Raw genomic sequence first — 20,413 nt, forward strand, 5'->3', positions numbered from 1 at the left:
CTTTGAGTTTATGCTGTAAAACAAATTTTTCTCCTGAATGGAACCATCTAGACTGTCTGGAACCATTAGGAATGGTGAGAATTTCCCCACTTCTCTGTCTTTCCTTGGCTTTTAAAAAGGTGTAAGACCTGTTGGTCTGTAGTGCATATTCTGGAGAGAGAAGAACTAAAATTGCTGTACAGGTTGTGGAGGGGTCATTTCTCTCACTGTTCTTTCTATCTATGAACTGAAAATATATGTTTTCAGTATAAACATCCAATAATTACTTTCATAATGGGGATTACAAGGGTTCTTTAGGGTGAACATTCTGATCTTCAGCTATTGTGAAACTCCTTATTTTTAATAGTGGCTTTATGCTGTTGTTTTAGAAACTCAGTATGATTCCAGTTTTAGAAACAAAAATGTGTCTATATCAGCACTGGAAATCAGAGAGGAAAACATGATTCGTTTTTTTGCTCATGAAAAGAGGAAAGGGAAGCAATCATAATAGAATGATATATTGTAGGGTGGATGGAACTGAAGCTGCTATTAGTATGCAATTACATTCACCCAGTATCTCAATGGAATGATCAATATGATTAGAAGCTTGGGAGCTTCTTTTAAAGTGGGCAACATCAATTAATCAACTAACTCAGTGGTTCTCAATCAGAGGCAATTTTGCCCCCTAGGGGACATTTGGCAATGTCTGGAGACAGTTTTTGTTTTCATAAATGAAGGTAGAGGGGGTGGTTGCCGCTGGCGTCTAGTGGGTAGAGGCCATCCCTACAATGCACTGGGCAGTCTCTCACAACAAAGAATCATCAGCCCCAAATGTCAGAGGGCCGGGGTTGAGAAACCCTGCAATAACATCAGTCAAAAAAGTATTACGAGTTTTCAATACTCCCAAGGTTTCTGTAGTAGTAGTAGCAAATAATGTTTAGAATAACTATCATGTATTGAATATCTACTCCATGCCAGGATCTTCATATTTACAGCTGGTCTGTCTCAGTCCAGGTCTGACACCAGTTTGTTTGGGGCCAAAGTCTCTACTCTTCTTCCTTACCCCATTTGGTACAGGTGCATTTTCTCTGGACATCAACATGTCTATCCTCAGTTTCTTGTGTTTCTATAGATAAAATTATGTGTTTAGTGCATATTAGGTAATATGCTTACAGAAGAAAGCAGTCAAGCAAGAAGAGACTGGTGTGTCACTATGGGTGTGAAACTAAAAACATCCCGGCAAACAGGCCTCAGATCTCTAACTTAATAATCCAGCCAAACTACCTACGTAGCATGGTAGCACAGAGCCAGGTCCTCAGTAGGTACTTAATAAATATTTGTTGGAAAACTTTTTTCATAATCCACACAGAGTCCTTGGTAAGCTTCAAATGGAGCAGGTTGTTCAAATGGTCTCTTCTGTTGCATAACATTTTATTTGTTCCAGGAGCAGTTTCTTCATCCACAGGCACCTGATATTTCCAGAACTACACAGGTGTCGTACCTTGTGTATCTTCCCACTTGCCCTCCACATTGTCCTCCTTTTTGTTTTTCATTCTTTCACTCTGAGACCATCTGGTCCTGATAAAGCCTCATCCCCTTGCCCTTTCCTCTGCTTATGACAATGTACACTCAGTATCCTCTGCTTTAGACACTGCCAGTATTCCCTGAATTATGCTCCTGCCAACAGTTTGCAGGGCAGGGCATGTGTCAGAATCTTCATAGGAGGCATGTGCTACGTGAAAAAGCTTATTTGAGAATATGATTTTATATTTAGAAAAAGGCAGGAAAAAACACACTAGAGTTGACCCTTGAACAATGCAGGAGTCACGGGCGCTGACCCCCTCACACAGTTGAAAATCCAAATATAACTTTTGACTCCCCAAAAACTTAACTGCTAATAGCCTACTGTTGACTGGAAGCCTTACCGATAATATAAACAGTTGATTAACACATATTTCGTATGTTATATATATTAATACTGTGTTCTTACAATAAAGAATAAGCTATAGGAAAGAAAATGTTATTAAGAAAATCACAAGGAAGAGATGATCATCATAAAAGTCTTCATCCTTGTCATCTTCACATTGAGTAGGCTGAGGAGGAGGAAGAAGGGGGTGGGTTGGGCTTGCTGGCTCAGGGTGGCAGAGGTGGAGGAAGATCTGTGTGTAAGTTGACCTGCACTGTTCAAACCTGTGTTGTGCAAGGGTCTGCTGTATTGCCATTGTAAAACAGAGAACTGAAAGAAAAGCTTGGAAAAAAACTTCTCACCTGGTGATCATATAGGGGTTTATTAACTCTGGGGTTGATGTGACCATTTGATGTTTATAAAAAGAAGAGATTAAAAGCAAAGGTGTTTAGAAGCATGGCAGCATATGCTTTCCTTCCTTGTGTCCATGCTTTTGCTTGAAATATCCTCCTTCTCTCAGCACCTGGATTTCTTGGAACCTGCCCTTTTTTTCCTGTGCATCATTCCTCTACGCTCCCATAATGCTTTGTGTCTAATCTCTAGTGTGTTCACCGTCATTTTTTATCTTTAGCATACTACACTCTGATGTAGTAACTACTTCTGAAAGTGAATTGCAGGAGCACTGTGACTAACCCCAGTGAGCCAGCTGGAAACCTCAATGTGCTAGGAGTCATTTCGAGTGGATTCTAGGACTGCACCTTTAGAGATTCAGAAACTTGGAGGTGGAACATGAGGAGTTTAAATTTTTACATGCTTTGGTTTCATAAGTTACACTTCAGAAAGTGCTTGAAATGGAACTTAAAAACTATCCTTACTTGTTCTAGGAGCAAAACAAGAATTTTGATCAAAGCAGCCTGGGTGCATTCAATCATTGGTTTGTTCATTCAACAGTCATTAATGGAGAGCTACCAATTGTAGTGATGGTCCCAGGTGAGGCTGTGTGTAGTAGCTGTTCCTTATGTAGTCATGTTCATCCACTCTCCTTTTGCTGTTTGGCTTCTCTGTCTTTGCAAGCCCAAGCCCATTCTTGGGGCCCATTCAGTCAAAGTATTAACTGGTAAGGACTTTAAATGTTTGTCAAGAAGGGGTGCTGAGAAGAGTGAGAGGGGAAAGAGATTTGCATTTTAATAAGAGTATTTAAATTCCTTGGTATTTCAAATTACTGGAGAAGAGGAGGGTTTCTAACTTTTACTGTGCCCAGCACTTGACCTGTATTATCTCATTTAACCCTTGCAATAAGTTTATTAGGCAAGTGTTATTATTTTATAGAGGAGGAAGCTGAGGCTGTCCGTGTCTAGAAATAGATAGAACATGGACTAGAAGCAGGTCTTACTGTAAAGGCCCTGCTCATTCTCCTCTATCCAGATGCCTCTGTTACCTCAACATTCTTCTCGCCTCTATGCTTGTTGGGAACAGCTTGGTATCACTGGAACATCCTGGTACTCGTCCTGTTTTGAGTGAAAGACTGCTCTCTGGGCTCCCCCAAAGAGCACTAAAATTGGCCCATCATCTTCTTAACTTTCTTAGGAATGAGTAAATGACAACTTGGGTCACTTTAGAAAGGATGCTGACCTTTAGGATGAGTGCATAGATCTAAAGAAAGCACAGATATGGACTGGTTCACTACCTTGCTGTTAGTGAAGGTGTGTTCAATTTTTATTGTAAACATACTGTTTCCATTAGACATAAACCAGACATCAGAATCTCCAGCCAAGTGTACTTACTGAAAGATGTTATTGATAACTTCTTGCTAGTCAAATTCAAAGTCTTTTTTTGTAGGCCTTAGTTCCTGAACAGTAGATTCAGGAACTAAGTTAAGGCCTGAAAAGATTATTTGTTTTCTGCATTTGATGTAGAACTTATTCACAGATGAGGAAATTAAGGCACAGGAGGGAAACATTGGTCTCCAGCAGTGCTTTCTGCCTGTGCTTCCATGTATCTGATTTACTGGGTATTAATTTGAGGAGTCTAGGCTAGGTCCACCTGATTGAATCAGAAGATTCTTGAACCCACAAGCTGTGCCTAGCACTTCATTGCGGGTCTAAGAATCTGTAACATTTGATAGAAGGACCCACTTCTTAAAACTTCCTCTGGCTTCCATGCCTTTACATTTTCCCAGCTCTTCTGCTTCTCCAGATTCTTCCTCTTCTCCCTCCTTCTTTCCCTATTTTCCAGTTGTGGACATTCTCCAAATGAACTGATCTTCAAAGCTTCATCTCTCTTTTTCTCTACACCTCTGTCCTCAACTTCTCACCCAGTCCCTTGTTCCTTGTTTCCTTTTGCCCAGAGGACAGTAAGTCACTCAGCATCTTTCTCAAACCGTTTCCTCTTCTCAACTGTGCTTCATCTGTCATTGGTCTAATGATCCATTCTTCTAAGACTGCAAGATCTGTTCTTCCTATGACTGGACTCAAAGCCTAGGTTAACTTGATTACTTTGTCCTTTTCCCCAGGATAAACAACGAGTCAATGAGAAGAATAAAATCTTGCTTCAAAGAGTTGATATCTTTCTTTATGACATTTGATATCTCCAAAGATATGGTATCTCTCATTTCCTTTTTATCACCTCTGTCAACCTCATCTATCATTCCTTCCTGCAACTATCCTAGATAGTCTCTTGAAATAATAATAGCAAATGTATATTGAATACCACATGCATTGTGCTGAGTATTTTACATTTGTTATTTTTTTCAGTCTTCACAACCACTCTGTGAGGTGCTATTTTCTTCATCTTGCCAAAAAGGATACTGAGGTTTTACTGAGGTTTAGAGAAGTTAGGCAACTTGCTCAACGTCACACAGATACTGAATGGTGGAGCTACGACTCAGCTCATGCCTGTTTGGTTCTAAACTTGATGGTTGTAACTTGGAAATTTTGCTGCTTCCTAGACTATAGGATGTCATCTAGGAATGGGCAATTAGTAAAGATTAGTTTCCTTTCTTCTTTTTCTATCCATCACTTCTTCCCCAATTTGTATTAAATTCGCTCAAATGCTAGGTGAATCAGTGGTCCCTTCACTGTCCATAAGATAACCACTTCAGCTCCTAATTTGTGATTCAGGGTTCACAATGTGTAATACAAGGCACATTGAGGCAGAAATTGTTTCTATCCCTGGCTTTGCTACTAAACTTGTTCTGTAACATTGGACAAGTCATTCAACAGCTATGCCTGAGCTTCTTCATCCAGCAAGTGAAAGGTTTAGTTGACACTTTCTTCGATTCTTTCCAGGCCTACATTTTTGTGACGTTGTTATTCTGCCTTCCCTTGTTTTCTCCTCATTTCTGGTAAAAACCCTTTCCTCTATGCCTTCTTCCCAAGCACCCATACCTTGTCATCTCCCTCTTGGCTGTTGCCTGTGCTTGCCCAGTACTGCCTTTTCCTCTTCCTGCTGTGTCTGAACTCCACCACCCTCCCAGGCTCTTCCTTCTGTTTAAAGTTAGTGCCTCTCTCCGCCCTTCCCAGGCATCTGCAGTACTTGGATCTCCTGCTTTGTTGCTTGCCTGTTTTCTGTTCATACATCTTGTCTTCTCAGACAGATAACAGATCCTTGAAGGGCTGGTCAGCTGCTCTAAGTTTCTTTTGTGTGTACCAGAGTAGATGACTTTAAATGGAATAGGTATTTCATAAATAATTGTTAAATGATTACATTTGGGCTTCATCTTGAGAGCAGAGTTTACTCAGTAGGAGAGCCCATCAGGGGAATCAGAATCAGGACACGCAACCCACCAGAATTGATGAGAGGTAAAACTGCTGGCAGTCTAGTTAGGGAACTGCCACAATCCAGGGAGGAGTCCCTGAAGGCTGGACCTAGATAGCAGGTCAACAGAGGCAGGGAGCACCAGATAAGAGAGGCTTGGTGTGCGCTGACTCTCCCACTAACATCCTGGGCAGCAACTGCACAGTTACCTAGCTTTCTCTTCTCCAAGCAGTAGAGCTGCCCGGATGCCCAGAAAAAGCCAGGCAGAGGTGCTATGGGGCAGGCTCGGGCACCCCAGATCAGGGCTCCAGAGAGCAGCCAGTATAAACCAATATAATGAGGTGGATGAGTAGTTCTCAGCACAGCCTGATTTTAAGAGGTGGGGCAACATTTTCCCAGAGTCGCTTACTTTCTTTACCTCTACTCAGGCAGATAACATCTTGGGGATTTGTGGCCAGAGGATGTGTGGTTCTGCGAACACATTTAATATCCAAGGCTGTCAGGTCTGTTTTGGCCCTTCTGTTTGTCAGCGGAGCACATAGCAGCAGCTTATCCGCCATCTCAAGTGCGTGATGGAAGCACTGGGGCCTGGGGAATGCTGAGAAAAGTATGGCCACTTTCCACCTAGAAATTCCACTTAAGAAGAAAAAAAACCAACCTAAGCAGATCTAGACTTTTGGGCAGATCTGGAAACAGAATTTTGGCCGGTGTTGGGCTGCTGGGGAAGGAAGACAAAGTGGAGGGAGAACTGGTGAGTCTGAAATTAATCAAAACCCGGCAGGGGACAAAGCAAGGGAGGCTGTCGCCCTCCTAAGTCTCAGGGAGACACGTCAGCTTGAGCTCTGGGCAATTTCGGCCTGGCAGTCTCCCGGCCCGGGGAGGGGCGGCGGGTGTCTGCAGACGGGCTCTAGGGCCCAGCGGCCGGGCGCCACGGTGGGGGTGGAGTGTAGGGTTATAGTGACGAGCCCGGGCGACCCTCCCCGGCCCGCGCGCGGGGAGCGGGGAGCGCGGACGGCGGCGGGAGCGCGCGAGAAGCTTTAGGACCCAGCAGCGGTTGTCGGGTTTGGGGCTGGAGGTGAAGCCCTGTGTGAATGGGGTTGATTGTCCGGCGCCACTTCCCCGCGCTGCCCCAGGCCATGTCCAGCGCGCTGCCCGGCGGCCGCCTTCCCCAGCCCAGGGACTGAACTAGCCATGATCGCCTCATGTGGAGGGCAAAGTTGCGCCGGGGAACTTGTGAGCCTACGGTGAAAGGTAACCAGCCCCCACTCGAGGTGCCGGGAGGGCGTCTCCGAGTCTCCCACGCGAAGAACCCAGTCGCCCCGGGCTCCCCCGGCCCCTGCTGCTCACGGAAGGGGGCAGCTTCTGGGGGCCCGGGGCTGCGATCCCGGATTGATGTTTTTAAACGGGTTCCCTTGCCCGCTCCAGGTCCAGTTGCCTGCGGGCCGGGCCCCAGCGCCTTGCCGCCCAGCGACCCACGTTGACTGAAGTTGTGGCCCCGGGGTTTGGGCCCCGGGGTGCTCCGCGCCCGACGCGGGGCTGGCCTTTCCGGAGGGGCGCAGCCATATGGCCAGACACTCCGAGGCGCGCCCGCGCCCGCGCGCGGGTCTCGCGGCAAGGGAGGGGACGGAAGGGGGTGTCTGGTGCCGCTTTCCCCGGCGCGAGACAAAGGCGCGTGCACCGGCCCGCCCGACGGGCTCTGGCGTTCTGGACTGGACTCTTTCTGCCCGCCGGCCAGACCCGGCTCTGGCGGGTGGGGGCGACGAAAGGGTCGCATCCCAGCCCCAGACGCTCGGATAGCGTTAGCCGCTGCTCCTTCTTTGTTCTCTCCCCAGACAAGTTTCTTTGACGAACTGGAGAGTTACATCCAGCTCCCGCTTGCCTGTTAGGGCTGCCTTTACAATAATCTGCTTTCAGGAGGAAAAAAATTTAAACTTTCCAAATGGAACTATTTTTTCTTGGAATGTGACATTTGTGGCAAGAGGGAGAGTGGTACGTCGGCCGATGACAGCCGAGCGGAGCGGGGGCCCAGTGCCGGGACAGGGACCGAGCGTGCCCCATAGGCGGCCGGGCTGGAGGACGCGGCGGCAGAGCAGACGAGCTCTGGCGCGCACCTCTAGGGCCTCCGCCACCTGGACTGCGCTCGCGGCGACGTGTCCAAGTTTCCCCCCTCAGAGCCCCAGGCCGAGAATCCCGGGTATCTGCGCAAAGCTCCCGCGCCTCGCCCACCCTACTCTTCCTATCTTTATTGATGACTAGGAAGACTTTCCTTTTCCATTTTTGTTCGAAGATTTTTGCCTTTTTGGCTTCGGTGTTGATTTCCTGTCTCCGCGTGGCAAATACCTTTTGGCCGGGCTAGCCTGTGGATCACCTGTACTGGGGTTTCAGAGGTGGGCCCTGAGCGTGCGGCCTCCTGAGACGATGCAGTTTGGACCCAACAGTTTGTCCCCGTGGTCCCTCAGCTCCCTTTCTCTGTGAGGCCTTGGTTGCCCATTTTCTTCTCCTGAGGCATGTTATGAGAATTGAGTTTTTGTACTGCTTATAGAAGGCCTTGGTGGTGGTAGGGTACGTGGTCTCGAGAGCCATTTGTGATACCTCGAAGATGCTTTCGGCCAACCAAAACAGTAACGTGCTAACCTGCTCACCATAAACGAATTAAACCAGAATAGAGGGATATTAATAGCTACAGTTCCAGAAAATTTCATTCCTTTTCGGGAAGCAAAAAGTCAGGGCTTGAAATATTAAACAATCATGGCTCCCTGCTTCCAAAACTGGCCTATGGGTCACTGCCAAACTGGCTAAGATTTCCCCTGGCTGCCTACTACTCCTGGGCCCGGGCAGCTGTGGAAGTCAGACCCAGGTTAACGATTAAGGAGCTCTCTAGATTGCAAGATCTTAAAGAATCTAGAGCAACTGACATTTACTTCCTAGTAAGGTGCTCTGAGCCTTATAGTGTATCTACTTTGAAGGCCCTTTATGAGAATAATGTGGGAACAGTATTTTAATATACTTTGAACTGTTAGTAAAGGGTGGGAAAGCACTGATTTGACTAGAATGAAGGAAAACACCGATTCGACCAGAATGAAAAGGGTAGGACATAGAGTAGAAGGCTTTATACAGGCTCTACTTTTCCTTATGATGGTGGTGGGGGTTGGGGGGAGGGATGAGGATGCTTAGTTCTTGGAGTGCACTTTTGTTTTTCTGTGATGCATTTTTCAAGATAAATAAGGAAATCTTTGTAAACCTGTAGGTGGATAGGAGAGAAGGTGCTGTACCTGTAACTCCCCTTTCCCTCCCCCTTCTTTTTAAAATGCACGGAAGTCTTGGTCTTTCAGGTTCTTTGCAGATGATGGAGGATGTAGCACAGGAATGTTCCAAAGGGCATGTGGAGATCAAAGCATTTAAAAATACATCTTTTCACAGAGGCTAATGGAGGATTTTCAGTTTAAATGAGATTTTAAAGTGCTGTCGTTAAGAAAAATACATGAATGCAGAAATGTGAGTGATTTTATGGGAAGGCACTCTGCTGATCAGACTTGAGAGTGTCTGCCCTGGTCCAGTTAGTCTAGAGGCTGTTGTGGGTAGAGCTCAGCTTTTCTGATGTCTACCCCTGTGGAAAAGTGTGGACCCAGGGCCTAGGGAAAAGATGGCTGAACTAATTGAAATGAGCAGTCTGCCTGGTGAGAGTTCTGTTGAAAGGTAGAGCCTCTATCTATCAGTGCTGCATTTCTTCATCATAATTTGTGAAAATGTTTTGAAAATGATAAAACAAAAATTTTTGAAAAATATAATTAATGACGTGAAATGGGAATTGCTAGTGAAAATTGTAAAAGTTTGATTTTTCAGGCCAATAAATTAAAAAGAAATAACTTTGTAAGATCTGCTAATATTTCTGATGTATAAAATTCCCCCAAAGTAACCTTTTTTCTTTTCTTTTTGGTGGGGGAGGGGGGCGGTGTGTGGCTATCTGCATTTTAAATGCATAAGGAAGCTCATGTCAGAAAATTCTGCAGTGTTTTGAATAATTTTTCTCCTATTTTTCATTAATTTTGGCAGGTTCTTATGACTCAGAATTTAGTAGGTAATAAAATCCTCGAAAAGCAAGGGGTAGCGTGGAGGTCAAGTAAAGGGAGATATTTGATTACAAGGTTTGTTGGAAATAGTCTGAGGTTGTTGTGGTTTTATGTTTTGTTTTGTTTTTTTTGTTTGCCTAGTGATTTTTTTAAAGTTAATTTTGTTGGCTTGGCTTTGTTTTGTCTTGGAGGAGAGGTACAATGTAAATCTTGGCCATTGTGGGTAGGGCAGTCCTCTACTTTTGCTGGAAGGAAGCCACTCCTGCTCTTGGTTTATGTGTTGGCACCAAGCTGAGTTCTCCTTTAACTTGTGAGGCCCTTGGCTCTGCCCTCATGGCCAGGCCTTGTGTAACCTTAGGGTATATTCATTTTGGACACTCAGGACAGGACTCCTGGACTCCTAAAGGGGCTCACACATCAGGCATTTTCCCCCCATCTTTTAGGAGAGAGTAGGAGAGTAGCTCTAAGGTGTTGGAAATGTATCCCTGTTAAGATACTGAAGAATTAGATTTAAGTTTTCAAAAACTGTCGTTCTACAGTGTGTGTTTAAACCTGTGTTTGAGACCTCACTGGCCAATATTGCAGCTATATACCTCTATTTTTTCATTTCGTTTTTAAGTAAAATGTCTGCTGTTTACTTTTTTTTAACTTTTCGTTTTGAAGTGATCATAGCTTCATAGGAAGTTGCAAAAATAGTAGAGAGGTCCTGTGTACCCTTCACCCAGTTTCCCCCATTGGTAACATCTTACATAACCATAGTACAATAGCAGAACCAGGAAACTGACATTGGTACAGTCCACAGAGCATATTCAGATTTCACCAGTTTTACATGCACATGTAAAATTTGTATTTCTATGTGTATACTTCTATGCATTTTTTCATGTGTAGATACATGTAACCACTACCACAATCAAGGTACAGACTACTTTATTACCCCAATGATCTCCCTTATGCTACACCTCTATAGTTGCACTGGCCCTCTTCTCCCCATCCTCACCCTGTTGCTAAATGCTTAGCAACCACTACTCCTGTTCACCATATCTATAATTTTATCATTTTGAGAATGTTACATAAATACAATCATGTAGTATGTGAGCTTTTGAGATTGACTTTTCACTCAGCATAATGCCATGGAGATCCATCCAAATTTTTGCATCTTTCAATAGTTTGTTTCTTTTCATTGCTGAGTAGTATTCCATGATATGGATGTACTATGGTTTGTTTAACCATTCACCTATGGGTTTTTTCTAGTTCATGACTATTACACATAAAGTTTTTATGAACATTTATATATAGGTGTTTTTGTGAACATAAGTTTTCATTTCTCTGGCATAAATGCCCATGATTGTGATTGCTGGATTGTATGGTGTGTGTTTAGTTTTTTAAGAAATTGCCAAACTTTTCCAGAGTGGCTGCACCATTCCTATTAGCAGTGTATGAGAGATCCAGTTTCTCTGCATCCTCACTAGCATTTGATGTTATCACTATTTTTTATTTTAGTTGTCCTAATAGGTGTTCTAATCTTATCATGGTTTTAATTTGCATTACCCTAATGGCTGATTATGTTGAATGTCTGTCTTTTTTATGTGCTTATTTGCTATCCGTATATCCTCTTTGGTGAAATAACTGTTCATGCCTTTTGCCCATTCCGTAACTGGATTATTTATTTTACTGTAGAGCTTTAAGGGTTCTTTACATATTCTAGATACAAGTCCTTAGTCAGATTTGTGGCTTGCACATATATTTTCCCAAGTATGTAGCATGTCTTTTTATGTCCTTACCAAGGTCTTTTGCAGATAAAAAGTTTTTGATTTTGATAAAGTCCAGTTCATAGATTCCTTTTTTCTTTAAGGATGGTGCATTTGGCGTCACATCTAAGAACATTTTGCCTAGACCCATGTCTTAGACATTTTCTGCTGTGTTTTCTTCTAAAAGTTTTATAGTTTTACATTTTATTTTTTAGTTCACTTTTGTCTGTCTTAAGAGTTTGTATGTCTTGCTGGTGATTTTATAAACCATCTATTAGGTCTCGAATATGCACAGATGGACTATCAGGTGTAGTTCCCACTCTGAAGTGCTCACAGATTAGGGGTGTGGCATGTCGACATTACCATGTGGTACTACTATGATGGGGACACATGTGATGTACTGTGGGAGCTCTGAGCAGAGAGGAGAGAGGGCTCGCTTTGGTCCAGGCGGTCAGGGAGGGCTTCCCTGGGCATGCTGCCCAACCATGGTGGGAATAAAATTGGTCTGCTTTTGATCCAGTTTTTAGATTTTTATTGCCATGAATTCTTTAGAGTGTGTTACTCTGATTCTTGAGCACGTGCTGATTGAGTTGGCATAAACTGAGTGGTTGAGGACCTTTTTGAACAGTACATGGCATGATAGCTTAAAAGAAGGTGAAAACACAGTACTTAAAACTCAGTAACATAAACAGTATGAATGAAGTTGAATAGATTAAGAGTTATGTATATGTTAAGATGAAAAAGGAGAGGTAGTATTTTGGATTGAGAACAGGTGTATCCTGGCCCTGCCACCTCTTTGCTGTGCGACCTTGGAATTGTACATGCTGAAGCCTCATGAGTAAAATGGGGAAAATAATAGTTCTTCCCTCATGGAGCTGCATGAGGGCAAAGTGAAGCAATGCGCACAATGCTGGGCACGTTGAAAGCATTCAATAAATGCCTGCTACCATTATTATTATTAAAACAGCAGACAGGCAAAACACTTTATAATGATATGTAAATTCGCATGTATCCCTCTTCTTTGAGAACTTGGAACCCCGGTTCTTACTCATGGAAGTGTTCCTTTTCACGGTTGGGAGCGCTGTGTCATGTACCAAATACTACTTAGTGAATGAGATAGAAGCTAGGATGCTCTATTCACAATCTATTACTATCTATAAAATAAACCTTTCTTTGCATCTATTAAAGTATGATTTCTGATGAAAGAATGATTTCCTCTGTGCCCTTGAGCACAGGAGGTGGGAGGAGGTGGGTCTGCGTTCAGGAGGCTAGTTCAGAGTTTATGGTGCTTGGTACTGTAGGTGCAGTAAGTCAGGGCTGATGTCACCAGGCCGTGTCTCAAATTTCATAACTGGCAGCTCTGTTTCCTTCTTGATGACCAAGTTGTTTACTTCTCAGAGGAAATTAATTGGGTCTTAGATGTACAATTCCAGGACAGTTGTTCTCAAATGTGATTGAGCATCAGAATACCCCAGAGGGCTTATTGAAACACGGATTGCTGGGCCGCACCCCTAGAGTTTCTGTTTCCTTGGTTGATTGAGGATAGGGCCTAAGACTTTGCATTTCTAACACATTTCCAAGCAATGCTGATGCTGCTGGTCCTGGAAACACATGTTAAGAATGACCATTTTAAAACATAGCCCCTTTAAATTGGGCCTGGACTGAGATGCTTACCCTTTGGAATGGAGTTTATTCATCTATAAGTAATTGAGTTTGAAATAGATCGATTTCTAAGGTTATTAGTTGATATAGCTATATTTCTTCCTCTAATCACTCTTTTTTTGTGCCTCACTTTCCTGACCATGATTTTTTCTTCTATCATTTGTCTCTCACTCCTTGGAAGACATGCCACAACTGGGTATATGGCTACCATATTGCCTTGGTAAATCACTTAGGCTGTATAAAATAAGTGTATTTACTAAATATTTATCTTCTAAGGTTATTGTGTGGCTTAAATGACATAGTGAATGTGAAAGAGCTTCATAAGAAGTGAAATTTTGTGTAAAATAGTTTTCTTAAAATTATTTTCTGCATCATCAGTATCTTTTTGGAGCAGTGTCTCTGACTGATGGTAAGTTTCATTGCTACTTAGGGGACTTGGTAACGATTGCATAGACATATGCAGGGACCATGGACGTACTCAGGGACGTCATGAAGAAGGTTCCTGCAGTGGATGGATGGTTAAGCTAGGGTCTCTGAGGGCCTTCCAAATGGAAATGTTTTGGAGGCTCATTGATAAATAGTTGTAGTAAGGACCAAAGGAGATCCCAGTGCTGGAAAATTGCTTGAGCAGATGTTGAAATATTAGAGATTCAGCTTCCTCAGAATAGAGAAATATAACTCTGTGACTTTTTTTTCTAGCAGTTTAGGACAGATGTGATCTGGCCCACATCTATTTGTTTAAAGTTCTAGACCTACGCTGTCCATAGTAACCACTAGTCACTTGTAGCTATTTAAATTAATGAAAATTGAATGAAATGAAAAATTCAGGACCTCAATCACACTAGCCACAGTTCAAGTGCTTAATAGGCATTTCCATCATTGCAGCAATTTCTGTTGAGGAGTGTTGTTCTATAGTGAGATTGGCTCTGTTGTCTGATGGCAACACCACTGGGCTTCAGATGATAAGACAGGGACACATTTTTGAATGAAATGTACCACATCTCCCGTGGAGGGCTGGTATGAACTGATTGGGAATGCTCTATTCACTTGAACCCCATTTTACCACTTCTGTTTTTGGAGGCTCATTCCATTTGAAAGCTGGGTCAGTGTGGCAACTGAGTTATGCGAGCGGCAAAGCTTACCAGGCCATTACTAGGAGATGTCTGCTGTTTCTAGGGATGTTCCATTCATGGGCTTCTTCCAGGGATCTGGTCCTTGAGAGAAGCAAATAGAAATGCTTGGGTGGAATTAGCATGGAAAGGTCCTCCTGAAGAGGACCATTAAAGGTCATCCTGAACTTCTCCACCTTGGATTTGTTCCACTGTTAAACCAACCTTTGTCAATGAGAGGCAGGCAGCTGGCCCTAGTTCATCTCTCCAGTGTTTGGACATGCTCAGATACCATTCCACACTTCGTCATCCTAACTATTGTCTCCTTTGAAAGTGTTCTGTAAACTGTAATAAGGTTCATTTCCTTGCCCTCCCTACGTGCAGTCAGTCTTCAGGTCCTGCAGTCGACCTCCAAAATACTTCTTTCATACTTTCCCTTCCTTTGCATGTCTCTACAGCTAAACCAGTTTAAGGGCTAATTACCTGTGTCCTGGACTATTGTGATAGCCACTCACATAACAGGTCTTCCTACTTCTGTTTTCTTGCACCTATTCTGACCTACTCTGTCCTTCCTTCTTTCCCTGCTTCCTCCCACCTTTCCTCCATCCTTCTCAGAATAGGCCCAGCAAGACAGGGATGATAGATATCTTGTCTTCCAAGCTTGCTTTGCTTTCTCTTTGTGAGGTAGGGCTCTGCACATGCCCTGTGGCCACGTGCCAGGGAGGAAGGAGGCATCTCACATTCAGCTGCTGCTTCTCAGCTGTGAGGGCTGCTCTGGGTGGTATGACCCAGGAAAGTGACCCCTGAAAGCAGGTGTGAAGCAGGCCTTTTCCTTTCTGACACGGGCTGTGTTCTGGAGGGCTCTGAGAACCACGTGTTTTGTGAGCAAGCCTCCTCTATCTACGGGTCTTAGGAAAAGTAGAGAATATGAAATCCTCTGGTAAGGCCCTGTTTCCTGAGGGACTGGCTCCTAAATATCACTGCAGTTATAGGTTGATTGCTCATCCTGGTGATGTGGGAAAGGTTGGAAGATAGAAGAAGGGCAGACAAAGAGATTAGGAAATGTGCTTTTTATGGAAATTAGTGGATGCAGCACTCAGTGCATATCATTAAATTCATTGCAGAAAAACACATGTAAAACCAATCTAGCTTCTTGAAAAGAGAAATGGTCTAATGGTCTTTTTATCTAAAAGAGTCTAAGAAAATGCCTTCTGAAATCACAGTAAGCTTCAATTAGGACACCTGGGAAAGTAATTTTAAAAGCATCACAAAACCATTTATACAAACATTGAAGATAATGGCGGTGTCAGGTTTGTTTAAACTAGTAGGTTTATTAAAGGACATAATCCTGTCAGGCTTATCTTCCCGTGGTATTGACTGGCCTGGCAGATCAAAAATGAGTGGTAAGTGGCATAAAAATGGTGAATAAATTTACCTTAGCTGACCTTTAGAGTTGATCCTGTATGATATTCATCAAAAAACTTAAGAATAGAGTCTAAAAAGTCTACTTTGAGATACATATTAGCTTAACCCTGAGTTTGAGGCATTACATTTCCCCAAATTCTAACATTTCTTAGTTTCAAATTTCTCCAAAATAAATTCCAGGAGTTTGGAGAAAAAATTGAAATAAAGACAAATATTTATATTTTAATGACATTTATTAAGTGACTAAAATCACTTTATTAGTTTAGGAACAAAAAATGGGTTATGTGTAATTGTTTGTTCATAAAATAAAATACTGAATTTCTTGTATTAAATTTGGTAATTTATTTAGGCAGTAGTCACGATTATGCTAATTGAATTTACTTTGAATATTTTCAGTTTCTCTTATAGAAGAGACATTAGGGAGCATGACATTTCTTATTTTGGACAGAATATAAATTAGGCAGAAATTTGGATACAGAATCACTCACTCCTCCTTAAATATCTGTTGAGTGAATAACTCTGGTTTGTACAAGTCAATACTGAGGTGGAGAATTTGATGGGGTTACAATAAAAGGATATATAGTTCATCCATCTGATATTTGAGGGTCTGTCATGTGCCAGGAACTGGGCTAGGTGTGGGGTATATATCCTTTGCTCCCCATGGAATTCATATTCTATAAAAGGAATATAATGTATTAAGATGTTAGAATACAAAAGACAAATGAACTGGGTTCATTCTGCTCTAAGAAGAGAAGAAAGGATTCATAACTGTCTTTCAAGTATTTATTTTATTTTCACTTTGAAATGAGCTTAAATTGCAGATATCATGACTTCTAGAAGCTTAGAAGAGTTCTCTGCTGGGGAGAGTGGCTAAATACAGATTAGGAGGATATGGAGGGCAAAGAGGCAACCAAGGAATTAATAGAAGTGTGGGGGTCTCTTACTAGAAATCTGTTTAGATTGAGAAAGTATGATGTAATGTCCTGCCTGATGGTGGGAAGAGGACCCTAATAGGCTGATTGTGATGTGCCCTTTGGATATCTTTTTTTTATTTCAGTAATTATCTATGGAACTTAATGGTTAAGACTCCAGAGCTGGAAACCTGTATTCACACCCAAACTGTGCCACTCACTAGCTTTATAATCTTGGCTAAATTACTTAACCTCTCTGTCAAGTAGAATTTCCTCATGTGATATGTAGGGATCTTAATTACACCTACCTAAAAAAATTGTTAGGAGAATTACATGCTAGGTATAAGAACAATATCTGACACACTGGAAGAGTTAAGTGTTAATTATCATGGTTGTTACAGTTACTATTGCAACATTTTATTATGCTTATAGATTCTGTGGGTCTGGACTTCAGGCAAGGCACTGTAGGATGCCCTGTCTCTGCTCCATCATTCCTGGGACTCCTGGGGCAAGAAGGCTGAGAGCGCATGAGTGGTTTGTGACTGGATTCACATGTCTGGCACCTGGGCTGGGATGACTTGAAGGCTAGGTCTGCAGACCAGAGTGTCAACAAGTTGCCTTTCCACATGGCTTGGCTTCTTTATAGGATCGGGCTAGTTAGAATCTTATATGGTGGCTTAGGGCTCCAGATGTGAATATTCCAGGAAATTGGATGGAAACTGCATTGCCTTTTATGATTTAATTTTGGAAGTCACATAGGGTTACTCCTCTATTTTCTCTTGGCCAATTGGACTTATAAGCCTGCCTAAATTCAAGGATGTGGACCCACCTTTCTACAGGTGTGTGAAAGAATTTGCAGACATGTCTTAAACTGCTACAGTCATCATCATTATCATGTTATCATTAGATAAAGTATGAAAAAGGTAGCCCACAGTAAGCCTTTAACTATTTGGATTACCTGGAAACTGCATTATTCTGAAGATGTGAATTTCTGTATAGCTGAAGGCAAATATTTTTGGTGGTGGTTTTTCTGTAAGATTGATCCCCTCCCCACTACTTCACCTCCTGCCTTATGTAACATTTTCTTGATGGTTCAGATAATCATTATGAACATTAGTAATATGATGTGTTGTTTGAATCAGGAGTGGGGAGAGACATATAGATAATATAAGTATGCAAGATAGTTTTCTTCCTAGAAGATGCTTTGCTTTCCATAGTCAAGATTATGATTCCAAAATAGACAGTAAATGAAGGTACAAAATGATGATAGAATTAGTATAAAGTGCATTTATGTGCTCTATAAGCAAGAGGTAATGGGTAATACACTTGAAAGCCCTATTTTCATGATTTTTTTTTCCCTTTAAGACATTGTACTGTGAGACCCCTGGGCACTTGTCAGGTAGAACTTGATCAACACCCACAGAATAGGACAGGATCTCCAGGAATGTTATATTATGTTCTGGCCACATTGATTTAGACATTTTTTTCAAATAATTATTATGAATCTATTTTGAGACCCTTGACTTGGAAAAATTATCCAGTTATCTGTTGCATAGGGTACTAAAGAAAATGTTACACATTATATACCTTGAAGTGAGGTTGGCCTTTTTTTAAAAAAAATTTATCGTTTAATTGGCTAGGCCATTAAAAGACTCGCCATTTTGAGGATGAAAATAGGCTTTAAATTGCCATGTATGTTATGATCCTGAAGGAATAGACTTTTCTGCATTTTTGGTAGTAAAGAGTTTTTTCTATGTTGTCAGTGAAAGGAACAGCACTGCAAAGAAGAGATTTGAAGTTAATGTTTTGATCTCTGTCCTATTATATCAGAGATGAAATGAAAGAAAAATTATGGAACAAAGGTGCTAGGGAGAGGAAAATTATTTTCCTCTTATTTGTAATGCTCAGTACAGAGGACAAATCCGTCACCCCCTCCCTCAGTAACTGCCCTATTGTCACTGTCTCTGAAGATGAAGCCTCTTAGGCAGCTGACAGGTATTCAGGCTAGTCTGGTTTCTGATACCTTCTCCAGGGCCACTTAGCCCTTGACTTGCATGCCAGGGTGGCCAGGTAAGGAGACTTTGAAGAACCTTTTGACGATACCATGTAGCCTTTTATTTTGTTCTTTGATGGAACTGGACATTTTAAGCTTATTTTCTGAGTAATGGTGTATTTTAGGTCTTCCCTCATCCCAAATTCTTGGAAAGCTGAAAATGTAATTTTAGCATAGTTTGTTAGCTGAATAGTCTGACCTAAACAAAACTCTAAAAGCTTTCATCTCTTATCTGCCTGAGCATCTTGCTGCTGTTCTATTTTAAAGAGCTCACTGATTTAATCATCTCTTGAAAGTGAACTTTACGGGGGTGATTCCTGTTATCTTTTCCCGTCTTCATGAACAGAAACTAAAATTTACTGAGCACTTCCTATGTGCTTGGAACACTGTTAATAGCCCTTTCTGTTGTCTCAATTAATCTTCATAACAGCCCTATGTAGTAGGCGCTATTATTATTATCACTTAATAAGGCAATGGGTACCAAGAAATTAAACCATTTGCTCACGTTCAGATAGCCCATCAACAGCAGAGCCAGGATTCTTAAATTGTTTAAAAAGCAGATTTGCCAAACAAAAACAGAAAGTATGGCATGTCCTTTCTTCCTGCTTAGTGGATACTTTCTTCTCTATCTTTTTTTGTTCTTTAAATCTTTCTAATAGTGTGGTCTTTTGGCTTGACAACATCATTCTCTTTCCCCTTCAGTCATCATGTCTTAACATCCTTCCCTTTGTCCAGGATCAACTGACTTCCTGCTCGGCAAGTTATTGCAATTTCTTTTCTCCTCACCTAAAACTAATCTCATGGAGCCTTTTTTTTTCCTTAGTGAAATAATCATTGTTGACTTATATTCCCCTTTATAAGAATTCCTCAAGGACCCGAAGGTGCATTCTTGTGCAGGTGTTTTCTGGGTGGGCATCTAGCTCTCTCCAGGTGCATTTTCTTTAACCAACAGGGGTCCATTCACTTGACTAATAGAGTTCAAGCAGTGCTTTATATCAAAGGGCCTCTGTATGTCTTCAGGTTTCACTGACTTCCAGGGGCAATGGCCATCTTCCTTTGCCTGGGCAGGGAGATAACTCATTCTCAGTTACAATTGATTGTCAGCATTTTCATCTTAAAATTACTTTTACATCTTTTGGACTTTCCCCATGGGGGAGGCTGTGTCATTTAGAACAATGTTTCTCAAAGTGTGTTCTGTGGAACCCTATGGGAGGAGGTCTCTGAGACCTAAAAACTGTCTTCATAATAAGCCGGGCACGGTGGCTCACGCCTGTAATCCCAGCACTTTGGGAGGCCGAGGTGGTGGATCATGAGGTCAGGAGATCAAGACCATCCTGGCCAACATGGTGAAACCCCGTCTCTACTAAAAATACAAAAATTAGTTGGGTGTGGTGGTGCATGCCTGTAATCCCAGCTACTCGAGAGACTGAGGCAGGAGAATTGCTTGAACCTGGGAGGCAGAGGTTGCAGTGAGCCGAGATTGTGCCACTGCACTCTGGCCTGGTGACATAGCGAGACTCCGTCTCAAAAAGAAAAAAAAAAAAAAAAGAATAAAACTATCTTCATAATAATACTAAGACATACCCTCACCATGAATCAAGACAGTGGTAGTAGTCAGTCAATTAGTCACATACTCAGAAATACAAAAAAGCCCATTTCCACTTAGGAACGTTCTAGTTGAGGCAGTACAGATGATTATATTAAATCTCAAACCTTGAGTGTGTCTTTTTAACATCCTGTGTGATGAAATGGGAAGATACATAAAGTGCTTCTGCTGCAAACTGAAAAAACTCC

General features: G+C 42.2%; 1 protein-coding gene across 12 annotated transcripts in view; it reads left to right on the forward strand.

The window, feature by feature from the left end:
• AMOTL1 (angiomotin like 1) overlaps positions 1–20,413 on the forward strand; it is a 136,641-nt gene that overhangs the window by 21,236 nt on the left and 94,992 nt on the right. For 4 of the 12 annotated variants that reach the window (XM_058446606.1, XM_032167187.2, XM_058446609.1 and 1 more), the window contains exon 1: positions 6,662–6,892. The exons of the other annotated variants lie outside the window; for them this stretch is intronic. In XM_058446606.1, the coding sequence (XP_058302589.1) occupies positions 6,844–6,892 (49 nt within the window). In that variant the 5' untranslated portion in view covers positions 6,662–6,843. Of the gene's footprint in view, positions 1–6,661; positions 6,893–20,413 lie in introns of those variants that run through there. 12 annotated transcript variants of the gene reach the window in all.

Source organism: Hylobates moloch, unplaced genomic scaffold (assembly GCF_009828535.3).
Source record: "Hylobates moloch isolate HMO894 unplaced genomic scaffold, HMol_V3 SCAFFOLD_11, whole genome shotgun sequence".
NCBI lineage: Eukaryota > Metazoa > Chordata > Mammalia > Primates > Hylobatidae > Hylobates > Hylobates moloch.